At 38.6% G+C, this 14,059-nt stretch overlaps 1 protein-coding gene across 4 annotated transcripts; it reads left to right on the forward strand.

Annotated features, from left to right (window-relative positions):
- Positions 1 to 482: 482 nt before the first annotated feature.
- Positions 483 to 11,639, forward strand: LOC109021066. 4 transcript variants are annotated; one of them, XM_019003606.2, is made up of 6 exons: positions 483 to 587; positions 1,620 to 2,330; positions 2,915 to 2,973; positions 3,324 to 3,452; positions 10,239 to 10,374; positions 11,128 to 11,639. In XM_019003606.2, the coding sequence occupies exons 2-6, from the start codon at positions 1,626 to 1,628 to the stop codon at positions 11,437 to 11,439; spliced, it is 1,341 nt and encodes a 446-aa protein (XP_018859151.1). In that variant the 5' UTR covers positions 483 to 587; positions 1,620 to 1,625; the 3' UTR covers positions 11,440 to 11,639. The 4 variants fall into 4 exon arrangements, with proteins under 4 accessions (XP_018859151.1, XP_018859149.1, XP_018859150.1 ...); XM_019003604.2 differs by lacking the exon at positions 483 to 587 and adding an exon at positions 653 to 1,441; XM_019003605.2 differs by lacking the exon at positions 483 to 587 and adding an exon at positions 653 to 1,121.
- Positions 11,640 to 14,059: the final 2,420 nt, after the last annotated feature.

Consider the following 14,059-nt stretch of genomic DNA (forward strand, 5'->3'; position numbering starts at 1 on the left):
ATGAGTTGAGAGATATTTGGTAACCAAACGAAGCCTAAATCTCCACATTAGATTATACATTTATTCATTATATGGTAATGAATAACTAATAATTTCAAAAATATTTAATTTTTTTAATTATTAATTTATTTAATTTTATAATATTTTACTATTCTACTTATTGTATGTTAATTAATAATCATGTTTTTATTAAATTAATATATTAATTGTGATCAAATATGTGATAGAAAGAAATAGAGAGATAAATAATTAATATAATATGTATTTGATGTATGTACAATAACCTTTAAATTTGAAAATTTTTTTAAAAGTCACTGTAAACAAATTCTAAATATAATATGACTAATCTAATGTAAATATATTTTACTCTTTAATAATTAAATACTCATTAAATTTAACTTTTTGTTAATCTAACAAGAATATTCTAAAAAGGAAAAAAAGAGAGAGAGAGATCACAAAATGGGAAAAAAGTGTGAATACACCTACCAATTGGCAGGAAGAAAGCTATACGATTACACCTACCAATGACTAAAGCAAGAACGTAGATTCTTGAAGCCAACCGAAGAGGAAATGGGTTTGACTTGCAGGTACTGCATATCTTGAAAACTCTATCCTTCTCATCTCTCTTTCGATTTCAATCTTCTTCCAGTCCCTCTCTTCCTTTCTTCCTTTCTATTTCCTCTTTTATTTATTTATTTATATATAGTATTGTTAATTAGTCTTCAGCTGAATTCCATCGAACAAGCCCCTATCGCAAGCATCTCTAAGGAATCTAACTTTGCCCGTTTGAACCACCACCAAAACCTTTGTTAGTTTCTAGTGATTTTCCAAATCTCTTAATAAAAAAGTGCAGCATAGTGCTTCTATGTCATTGTTTTGTAATGTATCGTAATGGTCCAAGTAATTATGCCTGTGTGCTGCTTCAGCTGCTGTTCTAGATCGCTTAAGACCATAAATCTGAGTCTTTGTTTGAAATTTCAGAACCTGAGTGTCCATCAGTTTTAAATTTCCACTAATGGGTTTGATCAGTGCTGGTTAAAGTTGTATTCTTTAGCTGAAATTCACTTCCGCGCACGTTACAAATTCCCACAAATGGCTTCAAATGCTCGGTGTTGTATTAGGTGGTACATGCACTTTGGGTTTCATATATCTGTATCTTTGCTTTATACCTTAAATCCTCCATGCAGTGTTTAGTGTGCTGTTATTATCAGCTCATCTTTCATCTCGAAAACAAGTATTTTGCCCTCGGAATCATCTATTTCTATCACTTCCACCTGTACCAAGCCTAAGTTTTTCTGTCGTGGCAAAGAAAGAGAGATGAAGGCTCTAGTTTTTCATTGCTCAATTGTCCTCAACTATAGGATCCATCTATCACTCTCCATGCTGGTTCATATATTTAGTTTCTTCAACTTTTAACATAATATATGTTTGGTAAATTTAGGTGCGTTCACCTTGATCCTGGATACTTCTCACTCAATTTTCAAATACTGTTGCTTTCTCCATGATAGTTTAACATTCAAGAACCTGATATTTAGACTTAATATATGCATGATGTATTCAAACATTATGTACTTTTGGAGTCATGTTCCTTAATATCTGTTAACGTGCTTGCTATATAGGTGTCTATGTCAATCGCCTGTGGCCTTCCCATCCTTGAGGGCGTATACTGTCTGGCCTGTGCTCGCTGGGTGTGGCAGAAATGCCTCTATACCGCTGGCCATGAAAGTGAAAACTGGGGCGTAGCTACAGTTGAAGAATTTGAGCCTGTGCCTCACCTTTGTCGCTTAATCTTAGCTGGCTATGAAGATGATATTCTTAGCCCGCTTTGGGCTCCTCCTGGAGGTTATGGAATTAATCCCGAGTGGGTAGTTGTACGTAAAGATTATGAAGAAACTGTAGGCCATGTTACTCCTTATATGATTTACCTTGATCACGATAAGGCCGATATAGTTCTAGCTGTTAGGGGACTCAATTTAGCTAAGGAAAGTGATTATACAGTTTTACTTGATAACAAATTGGGGCAGACTAAATTTGGTGGTGGGTATGTCCACAATGGGCTGTTAAAGGCAGCAGAGTGGGTTTTCGATGCAGAGTGTGAGGTTTTGAGGGAATTGGTTGAGAGGAACCCGAATTATACCTTGACATTTACTGGTCATTCTCTAGGAGCAGGGGTGGTTGCACTGTTGACAATGGTGGTAATTCAGAATCATGGAAAATTAGGGAACATTGAGAGAAAGAGGATCAGATGCTATGCTGTAGCTCCTCCTCGGTGTATGTCACTAAATTTGGCTGTCAGATATGCTGATATTATCAATTCTGTTGTACTCCAGGTATCATCATCACATTTCGTAGTTCCATTTTAGATATTTGTGCTTTTTCATCCATAGTTTAGTTCATTTTTACTTGGTTATGTTAGAATAGAAGTGTCATTTTCTCCGTGAACCAAGATAAGTTGCATGCATTGTCTTCATATCATAATTTAGTCAACATGTATTTGGTAATATTTTTTATATTCTTATTCATAAGAATAATTTTGGAAATATGTATTGTCAACTTCCTTATGGTATAAAGAAAAATTAGTTGTATTAAGCTATTAGTTGTATTAAGCTACAGAAGCATCATGGAATAACACATTCAAAACTTCCTAATTTTTTAGAGATGGCCATCATGTGATGGGGTGAAAAATTAGAAGAGCAGAACATCTTGAAAAGCACAAGTCATTAATTTGATGACTAGTCTTCATAAAGGCAATAGATTTGCAAAGGCAAGATGGATGAGTTGATTAAAGGGTTTAAATGTCATTAAAATATTACTTTCTTTTCCAGTAATTTATTATGATTTATACCAATGTTCTTTCTGTCTATGGCTGACTGTTTGTGCTAATTTTTTAATACGAGTTATCTTAATGACGCAGGATGATTTCTTACCTCGGACCACCTCTGCCCTCGAAGATGTATTTAAGTCACTTATCTGGTAAGGAGTAGTATGTCATAGTTTACCTTTCTTTCATTTGGTAGTTCCTAGCATGCATGATCTAAGTTTTTTCAAAGTAAGTTTCTTTCAACCTTTTATGGTAATCATTGTGAACCTTTATTTTTTCTTCCCCTTCTTCGTTTTGAAGAGAGGGAGTTCAAAGATGTGCCCCTCTTTATTTTTCTGAACAAGGGCTGGGCAGGCTTCTTGAGGGATGCAAGAACAATTGATACAAGAAAGGAATGCTTTCATAACCATGACTTTAGTCAGTTGCTAATCTTATTCTCTTTTACAATTCAGAGTGCACTGTCCAGATGAGATTCTAAGTTGCATTTGTTTCATTCTGACAGTTTGCCATGTTTACTGTGCCTAATGTGCCTGAAGGATACATGCACACTGGAGGAGAAGATGCTTAAAGATCCAAGGCGGCTCTATGCACCTGGTCGTCTTTACCACATTGTTGAGCGGAAGCCCTTAAGGTATAATAGGGTTAAGTATTGAGAATTATATGCCCAAACATTTCCTCAATTAAAAAGAGGCACTGCCTTGATGTTGACTAGAATGCATATCTGGCTGCTTTGTTTATCTAGGTGTGTTGCCAATTTGGTACATGCAGGAAACATTCTCCTGGAAGATTGCCACGGTTTGCAGGCACTCTTTGTGCATGCCCCCATCATATGGGCATCATCTTTAGGGACAAGAAAATACACCCCCCCCCCCCCACGGGGGGCATCCCTCGCTCTCTCTCTCTAATTCTTTTGGAGTGGGCGGGGTAACCTAGTAAGCTGAGTATGGACTTGGCTTCACTAAAGGTGACCTATGCCACTTGACAATCACTTTCATGAGCTTCTACTCCTCTGCTCTAGTCATCAAGGGTCTGTGAACCTGTATTAATCCAGATTGAGTTTAGGAGTGATGAATGAGATCTCTCATTGCCTGGGAGAGAGAAGTTCTTGCCCTTTATAATGATTCCAAATTTCCAAGGGGCACCAACTGCCCTTTATTTGGGTTGTTACAAATATTATCAGAGCCACGTAAAAGAGATCCATAAATTATAATACTGGTGAGAATTTATCTAAAACCCTATAAAATGAACCTAACAAAATGCCCTTGACATCATCATAAATCAAAGCTAAACAACTATGTTGAACACTTATTGTAGCTTGACTAAGTCATGGTCTCCAATACTAGTTTTGGCTTGCCAACTCATCTTTATCATCAACACTTGGGACATTTAAAACTTAAAAACAAAAAGGAAAATGAATTGTACAGTCCTAAGATGTGCAAGCTTTGCATTAACACCTGGAAGTTGGAACCCACATGAAAAAACTCACATTTTCATGGTGGACCCACTTCTTTTTCAAAGGTATTGTGTGGGGCTTGCACACCTTGAGACTGTATCTAACATTACTTTTTATGCCCAGTAGATAAGGATTGGCAATCTCAAGGGTCCCAGTAGGTTCCCATGACCACAGGTGAAACCGCATCTAGGATATGGACATCACTCAATAAACTAGGTGCACTTAGTTGAGCCATTCCTGCTGGACCATACAATATAGCTACCCCTCCCTTTAGCCTCGGTACCATTGCACATCAGTCATAATGCCAGGAAAACATTTTTAAATCCTACATGCATTCATATAGTCGCTTCCTTTTCCTTTGCTTTCATCAAGTTTCATAAGGTATTTATTAATTTTTATTACATATCACAAGGCGGAAGCATGCACATAAAATCATTTGTATTCAAACTCGTTATATTACATGTATATATGTATGCATATAGTTTGGGATGCATAAAGAGGGCTGACAAGAAAGGGTACATTACGTCAAAATCCTTGAAAACATTTTTGTGCAAATCATTGCATTGACAGTTCGAAGAAAAGAAGGTTATGATCATATCTACTTACCTTGTTTCCTTAGCTTGCACAGTAACAATTTTTCTTTAGCAACCTAGAGAAGCACTCACAGTCACTCAAATTATTCATTGCATACATGTTTCCAATGTTTGAACTTGCTACGCATACCTTTACAGTAGGACAAATCCGGATCTTTGCTTAATACTAATGTTTTCTTTGAAATACAAACTATTTTCATGGATGATCACCCAATCCCACTGATGATCGACTTACCATATGTACAATATGATATGTTTTCATGCCCTTTAGTGTGCCAACCTCTAAACCTTGCCCGGCTTTCATCCTTTCCGTGGTCATTAAGCCATCCATTAGGCTTAGCAGGTTTTTATTCTAAACCTAAGGACTTGCTGTACCTATTTCTTTAACTCAGCTCCTGAACAAAATGGTAGGGGCACTTCATCTAGAAATTCCAGCATAGATTTTGAAGCTTGTGTGGTTTGTCTTCACAACAAAATCAAAGATGGCAGCCTGCTTCATGCCTCATGTGCATTCAAAGGCTTTAAGATTAGGTGTGGTCTCTGCTCCAAAAGTGTACTTTGAGACCTCATCAAATGCTGCTTAGTATGTGTTTGCATGCTGTCAACCAGCTGTATGATGGGTGCTTGATTTACTACACTTCTTAGATTGGTCCTGCACATTCACCACTTGAGTCATTGAAAGATGACTCTCATCATGGGCTTAAAAGCCATGGTCTTAAAAGACTTCATGTGGTTTCCTTGGAAAGCCCTACAGCAGCCTCTATGAGTGGTAACTTCGCTGCAGAATTTCTGTAGGGGCTGAGACACACTCTTTTATGACCCTAACAAGTGAAATTGAACCTCCTGCACATTGTTGCATTATAATTAAATCAATTATTATATCCTTTAAACAGATTTTCAAACAAAAACATGATAAATAACTAAAATTCATGCTTCCGATAACAATCTATTGTAGGATTATATTCATGGACCTTGAAAATTAGCATATTGCGGAATGGCTTGACAAGGACGTTAAGGATTTAAGAGGGGGAGATTGTAATATCCTAGATTGAGTGTAAGAGGTGGTGAATGAAATCCCACATTGCTTAAAAGGGGGAAGTTCTTTCCCCTTTTTTAGCAGACCCATATGTGGCCTGAACTTTTCTTGGATTGTTGCAAAACCAATGCCGAGCACTGATGCTGGAATTATTATGGATTCATGGCTGTAAACACAGAGCTCAAATAGAGCCTCTGAGGACCAACTAGTCATGAAGTAAAGTTATGGTCCATCTACACTCATTCCCTATGAGTCGAGAGATAATGAGTTAATTGAAAGAAGTGACAACAATGTCGGAATCACCAAAATGGAAAAAATGTTGAGAATTTTTTTTTGATCAGTAAAAGATAAATATTATATATATGAATGAAATAGGCATAGGCCTTGTACACAAGAAGTATACAAAAGTACTCCTAATTACATTCTAAGAACAATTAAATAAAGACAAGAATTCCTGGATATTATCCCCATCTAATACAATAGTAGAAAACCAACACATTAAAGTATGAAGAAAAAAATTCTTTAACTCGGTCATTGAGCGTTCTTTATCTTCAAAGCAACGTGCGTTCCTTTCTAACCAAATACACCACATAATACACAACGGAATCATCTTCCATACTGCTACCACTTGATGACTACCTTGCATATTTGGCCAACACCCCAACAAATCCACCACCCTCATACGCATAACCCAAGCAACATCAACCCTTACAAAGATTTCATCCCACAACACCCTTGCAAACTCACAGTGTAATAATAGATGATCCACAGATTCTCCATTCTTTTTGCACATGTAACACCAATCCAACACTACACAACCTCTCTTTCTCAGATTTTCAGTGGTCAATATCTTCCCAAGAGCAGCACTCCAAACAAAAAAAGAAACTTTCGAAGGCACACGAGATCTCCAAATACTCTTCCAGGGAAATTGAATACTACCTCGTTGTGTTGTTAAGATATTGTAATACGCCTTCACTGTACATATCTTGTGGTTGTTAGTCCGCCACTTCAAACTATCTCGCTGCCCTGTAGGAATCTCCAATGAGTATAATAGGCTGAAAAATTCTAATACTATAGGTAATTCTCAATCATGGAAATCCCTAATAAAAAGAACATTCCATTGCTGCACACCATGAGAGTATACACGCACATCTACCACTGAAGCTTCCCCATTAACTGCAATACGATGTAAGGCCGGAAAAACCCTTTCCAAAGTATAATCTCCACACCACACGTCTAGCCAAAATCTAATACAAACGCCCTCACCAGCCACAAAGCGTATTTGATTTACAAACCCTGGCCATCCCTTCCTTATGTACTTCCATAAACCCACACCATACCTCCCTCCCACTTCCTTAGAGCACCAACCACCCCAATCGGCCCCATATCTAGCATCAATAGTTTCCTTCCACAATGATCCCCTCTCCATGTGATATCTCCATAACCATTTTCCCAATAATGCTTTATTAAAAATTCTCAAATTACAAACTCCCAACCCCCCATTCACTACTGAGGCACATACGGTTTTCCATTTAACAAGATGGAACTTCTTTTCCTCCCCCATACCTCCCATAAAAAAGCCCTGAAAAGTTTCTCCAATCTATTCACCACCCCTACAGGCATAGGAAACAAAGATAAAGCGTATGTAGGGAGATTAGTGAGTGTACTCTTAATAAGAGTGAGACGACCCCCTTTTGATAAATACATCCGTTTCCAACCAGCAAGCTTTTTCTCTATCTTCTCCACTACTTCATCCCAAATAGCTCTATTCTTGAAAGTTGCCCCCAACGGGAGACCCAGATATTTCATAGGGAACGAGGACACCTTACAATTCAAGAGACTTGCCAAATCTAGGATATTAGAGACCTCACCCACAGGAACCATCTCAGACTTACCCAAGTTCACTTTTAACCCTGACACTGCTTCAAAGCAAAGTAGCAAAGCTCGTAAAGTTTGGATGTGGCTACTAGTCGCTTCACAAAATACTAACGTGTCATCTGCAAATAGTAGATGTGAAATGATCATGGAACCACCAGAACCACTTCCCACTTGAAATCCTGATAAGAAACCTCCCCAACAACAGCCTGCATCATCCTACTTAAGGCCTCCATAACCATAACAAAAAGAAGAGGAGATAGAGGATCTCCCTGTCGCAATCCCCGCGAACTGTCAAAAAAACCAGCAGGTGTGCCATTCACTAGAACCGAGAATCGAGCGGTTGAAACACAATGCCGCATCCATGCAATCCACCTATCCCCAAATCCAGTTCTCTCAAGCAAGTAAAAGAGAAATTCCCAATTCACATGATCATATGCCTTCTCCATGTCAAGCTTGCACAGAACACCTGAACCTCCATCCCGTAATCTGAAATCCAAACACTCATTTGCAATGAGTACTGAATCAAGAATTTGTCTCCCACGAATGAAGGCATTTTGGGACTTGGAGATAATATGTTCCAACACCGGACTAAGTCGGTTAGCAAGCACCTTTGAAATGATCTTATACACGCTACTAACCAGACTTATAGGCCGAAAGTCTTCAATAGAATCTGCCCCATGTTTCTTGGGAATGAGAGCAATAAAGGTCGCATTCAATGATTTTTCAAACTTTTGGAAAAAATGGAATTCATTGAAAACCTAGAAAACATCACCTTTTACTATGTCCCAGCAGGTTTGAAAGAAATCCATTGTAAACCCATCCGGACCCGGCGCTTTATCCTTTGCCATACCCGAAATGACCTTATAAATCTCTTCTTCGCCAAAAGGTATCTCCAACACATTTGCACTCTGAGGGTCAATAGCCTCAAAATGCAAAGCATCAAGCTTTGGCCTCCAAAGAACCGATTCTGAAAGCAGGGTCTCATAGTACTGAACTATATGATTTTCTAGCTCGGGTGGAGAAACTAGTACCTGGGTCCCTGAATTAAGAGACTCAATAGCATTGTTACGCCTATGTGAATTAGCCACTTTGTGGAAGAACTTTGTACACCTATCACCTTCTTTCAACCAAAGAGTCCTGGATTTTTGCCGCCAAGAAGTCTCCTCTGACAACAAAACCCTCTCCAAATTTGCCATAACCATGCCCTTCAATGCCACATCTTCCGAATTATCTCCCAAGAACTCTTTCTCTTCTAAGTCTTGCAGTTCCTCCATCAGTGTACCCTTCTGACTGTCGATGTGACCAAACTCCTCCAAATTCCACTTCCTCAAATCTTGTTTTAAAGCCTTCAATTTGCCAGCAAGAATGTAACTAGGGGTACCAATAAACTGATACGAAGTCCACCAAGCACGCACCATCTCTACAAACCCATCCGCTGTAAGCCACATGTTTTCAAACTTGAAATATCTGTGCCCCCTGTGTATACCCCCGCAATCCAAAAGGATAGGAAAGTGATCTGAACTGACTCGAACTAGTCTTTTCTGCCTTACTTCCGGATATTTAGCTTCCCACGAGGGAGAAACCAAGAATCTATCCAATCTCGACCAAACCCGTCCATTTGACCAAGTATACTCACCTCCTGCCAAAGGAAGATCCATGAGATCAAGATAAAAAATGAACTCATTGAATTCCTCCATAGCTATCGAATGTCTACCCTGCCCTGATCGCTCACTAGGAAAACGAATAGTGTTAAAATCCCCCCCCCCCCATGCACCAAGGCACATCCCATAAGTAATATAAACCCGCCAACTCCTCCCACATCCCTCTCCTAATCCTATCCACATTAGGACCATAAGAGCCTGCAAATGCCCATTCCCATCCATCCACCACATTTTTAAAAAGAGTCGCAACTGAAAATTCTCCAATACATTCCTCAATCATCTCAACCATTATTTTATCCCACATTAGTAATACTCCACCTGAGGCTCCCACCGAGGCCAAATAAGTCCAACCCACATACGGGCACCCCCATAAACTTCTCACAATTTTTCTATCAATGTGTCGCAATTTTGTTTCTTGCAAACACACTACATCCCCCTTCCACAACCTCAATAACGATTTAATACTAGCTCGTTTATTACGATCATTGAGCCCCCGAGTATTCCATGATATAATCTTGGGCTTCATAATAAAACTATGTTGCCCCTCCCTCTCGATCTATCCCTTCCACCACTCCCTTCTTGTAATCTAATAAATGCTTCTTGTACTAATTTGGAGATCGTGGTATCTTAAACCTGTTTTAAGGGCATTTATGAAATGATGTCAGATCAATGCACATGAGATCAATAAATTTCATTAGTTAAATGCTGTCTATCTCATGTCCACACTTTTAAGGTGGGATTAGTTAAACTATGGCACTAGCTTGGCTTCATTTACATTTTCTTTTCCCTGTTGCAGGTTAGGAAGATTTCCACCAGTTGTGAGGACTGCAGTACCCGTGGATGGGAGGTTTGAGCACATGGTTATTTCTTGCAATGCAGCTTCCGACCATGCCATCATTTGGATAGAGAGGGAATCACAAAGGGCTCTTAACGTAAGTTACTAGGCAATAGGATTTTGCCCTGGAGACAACTTTAATACCACAGTTTTCAGCACCCAGTCCCACTGGCGTTTCAATTTGACCATATGATGGAAATTTCTTGAGTCATTTGGCCAAAATGAAAGACGTATATTTATAACAAAGAGTCTCGAAAGTATATGATTCTATCACTTTGTGTTTAATTAGCCGCTCTTGTTCACATTATGTGACAATCGATACCACCACACCTTTTTTCCCCTCCTTGGTTTGGATGATAACTATGCTTAAGGAATTAGGTCCTACATCCACACCTTAGACATGAAAGGTTAGCCATTAGATAGGATGCATGTGGACAACTACCTGCAAGAAATTTATTCTATTTGCCTTTTCAATATTATCTCTAATGCTTTCCTTTTGTTATCATTTGATAAATCTATTTGGCTTTTGCTGGCTTTTTATTTATGTTTACTTTTCAAATCGTCACTTATAAAAAAAAAAGTTTTCAAATCACTTTCACAAGCTTGTGTACACCTTGTCCAAAATCTTAAGATAGATTATGCTTCTCTGCTAAATTTGATATGAATCTATATATTCCAGCTGGTTCCAATTAAAATAATCGAATCCCTTTCCAGTATTTCAAAATTCTCCTTATTATCTAAAATTAAACTCTCTAATAAATGTTAATCCCATCTCTTCAAAGTTGAGAGAATTTCTAAATACCACTTGTAGTTTGCTGTGGTTGTGAAACATTATTTCTGTTGAATTCAGTTAATGCTAGAGAAAGATAAGATTATGGAGATTCCGCCAAAGCAGAGGATGGAGCGTCAGGAGTCTCTTGCACGAGAGCATAGCCAGGAATACATGGCTGCTCTTCGGAGGGCCATTGTATTGGATATCCCTCAGGCATACTCCCCTTCTGCATATGGAACATTTCAGGAAACGGAAGGTGAGCACTCCAGCAGATCAAGCAAGGGAATCTCATTATTATCCTCCAAGAAAAGGAAGGAAAGTTGGGACGGATTTGTTGAGCGTCTGTTTGACGTGAACGAGTCTGGTGACATGGTGTTCAAGAAGCAATAGATGATCGAAGGAATTTCACACTGTAACATAGACAACAAAATTAAGTCATTCTTTGATTCATATCAAGCACCCTTTGTTGGGGTGCATGATTATGTCCGAGTTCAATAGGAGGATATCTGCGAAGGGCATGAAAGGCTGCGTGTGAATGTAATGTCCAGCTCTAAACAAAATGTAAATGAGAATTTCAATCTTTAATGTCATTTAGGCCACAATTCTTTTAGTCCCCTTTCTGATATGACCTTGACTGTCAAAAGTTTGGCAATCGACTGCTCAGCAAGGGAACATATAAAGGGAAGGAGTCTATATATCCTCCCCAATGTTACAACAATTTAACATGCACAAACTATAGTGTATAAATGGGAAGGTAATAATTTAGAAAAAGAAAACAAGGAGAGAGCTTACTAGACGCTAATTTTTATAATGATTGGGTTCCTTTCGTCTTCCCTTCTCGGCACTTCTCGCTGGGATTAATCTTTAATCTATTTTAGAGTCAATTTGTTTGTTTTATTTTTCCTGTTTGTTAGTTCTTGTTATTGGGTGTGGTGGTTTTGGTCATTTTGATGGGGTCGTGTCGGAAGTTTCTCATTGATCAAAATATATTTGGTTGAAACATGAAAATGATCAGTAGTGGAGAATCACGGAAAGCAGTTGTAGGGTCATTAAATTTATTTCCATTGATGTTGTAGTGATGGATAAGTTGGCATCGGCGATGGGAGCTTGTGGTGCATCATATTGGATCTTCTGAGTTCTTTAGAACTCGTAGAAAAGGGAATCATGTGTTGGTGGTGCAGAGGTGCCATAATAGATACGGTCGGTTTTGGACGTTGTCAGAGTTTGGGCATGAGAAGAGGCGTGGGCTGATTGCAGTGCCAAAAGGGTTGAAGGGTGAGGGATGGAGGAGGTTTGGGAGAAGATCTGAGAGAGGCAATTTCGTGTTCCTCTGTTTCGGTCGAGAAGAACAGAGCTTAGGAGAAGGTAGATTCTTCTTCTCAGGTAGAAGCGAGACGAAAGGGCTCTTTTGTGGAGGTACTGATGTAGTTGCCGCCGAGGATGGAGGTTAGTAGGGGGGAGGGGGAGTTGGTGCAACCATATTCAAAGTTAAAGCAACAGGCGGTTCGTATTCTTAAGGGGGATGCTCAGTTCTCCAAGGAGTTGTCAGGGAAAGGGGAGGAGTTGTTATTTAAGGCCATGCAGGAAGTATGATTGGATATGAAGAATAAAGTTGAGTTTATACTGAAGTGGGTTGAGTTGGGCGTGGGCATGGGCAATGAACTCTCGGGCCCAGAGCTTTTTATAATGAATATGTGGATAAGTTGAACAATGCGAATGGGTGGTGGGCCGGGCTCTGGCGTGGGCTGTAACGAAGCTTAAGATTTGAAGGGAAAAAAAGAAGTGGTTGGGCTGGGTTTGGATAAAAGCCAGAAATGAGTGTGGAGGGTAAAGGGTCGTACCGATATTTCAGTATCAGAAATATTGGCCATGACTTCTTTCTCCTCTCTAACGAAGCCAATTCTTGAGTCGATGGTTCTAGATCTGGTGCAGAAATGTTCAATGGTCACCGACAACCCTTCTGGTGGTTCGGTGGACTTGATTCTATCGACAGTAGTAGAAGATGGCGAGATCGTTGAAAGATACAACGTCTGTGAAGTGTCAAATGGAGGGATCTTTAATCCGTTAGTCTCTTTAGACCCTTTGGTTAATGGTGTTCATCTGATGGAACCAATTCCAAGTTTATTGATACAGATTTTGTCAGTTGGGGGATTTGGCAACAAGAGTTGGTTGAAGAGATTGACAGAGATTTTGGAATTTCATTTGAAGAGATTTTTTGTGGTTTGCAGGTGGTTAATTCTTCTGGAGATGTTTTGATGGAAACTAATTTACAGATGGCGTTAATTGAGGGAGATTGTGCTGAGGAAGAGATGGGCAGTCCGACTCCTTTACGTATTTTTTTGCCTTAATCTACAACCAGATTAGCTTCGGATTGGGTTTTAAAAAAAGTTGAGGAATTATAGGCTTGCGTGGGGATATCTTGTGAAGGGTATGAAGAGCAATTTAAGACTCTTCTTGTTGTAATTGAAGCTGGACGGTCTACGACCTTGAAGTCATCTACAAAGGAGAACATGAAGTTAAAACAATTAAAATGCTCTATTAACTACAATAATAAAGAGGGAAGTGTGGGGAGGGATAGATTGAAAGAGATGACGTTTTATTCATCACATGAAGCCTAAGACCTCTCTTGGAATGTAAGGGGGATCAATGATGTTAATAAGCGTCTTCGCATAAGATCTCTCATTCGTAGTTAGAAAATTGATATCATATGCTTTCAAGAAACAAAGCTAAGTTTTATTGATAGAAGTATTGTCTGTTGTAATAAAAAAATTATCTTATAACTTTAATTAGATCATAGATATAGAAATCAATAATTAGTAAATGGTTATAGGTTAATTAATAAAATATTATTTTGTAATTACATATTTAAAATTTTATATTGTTAATGGTGATAGGTTAGATGAAAATTACATGATTAATTATACAATTATTATATAAAATAATATATAAAAAATATATTTAAATTTAAAATATATTTTTTTATTCGGTCGGTCCGGTCCGGTCTAATTCG

Source organism: Juglans regia, chromosome 12, assembly GCF_001411555.2.
Source record: "Juglans regia cultivar Chandler chromosome 12, Walnut 2.0, whole genome shotgun sequence".
NCBI lineage: Eukaryota > Viridiplantae > Streptophyta > Magnoliopsida > Fagales > Juglandaceae > Juglans > Juglans regia.

Bases quoted from the DNA above. Each gene is read 5' to 3' on its own strand.
- LOC109021066 (XM_019003606.2), top strand. From the start codon at position 1,626: ATGTCAATCGCCTGTGGCCTTCCCATCCTTGAGGGCGTATACTGTCTG. The intron at 2,331-2,914 runs GTATCATCATCA...TTAATGACGCAG, and splicing joins TCAATTCTGTTGTACTCCAG to GATGATTTCTTACCTCGGAC. The intron at 2,974-3,323 runs GTAAGGAGTAGT...TCATTCTGACAG, and splicing joins GTATTTAAGTCACTTATCTG to TTTGCCATGTTTACTGTGCC.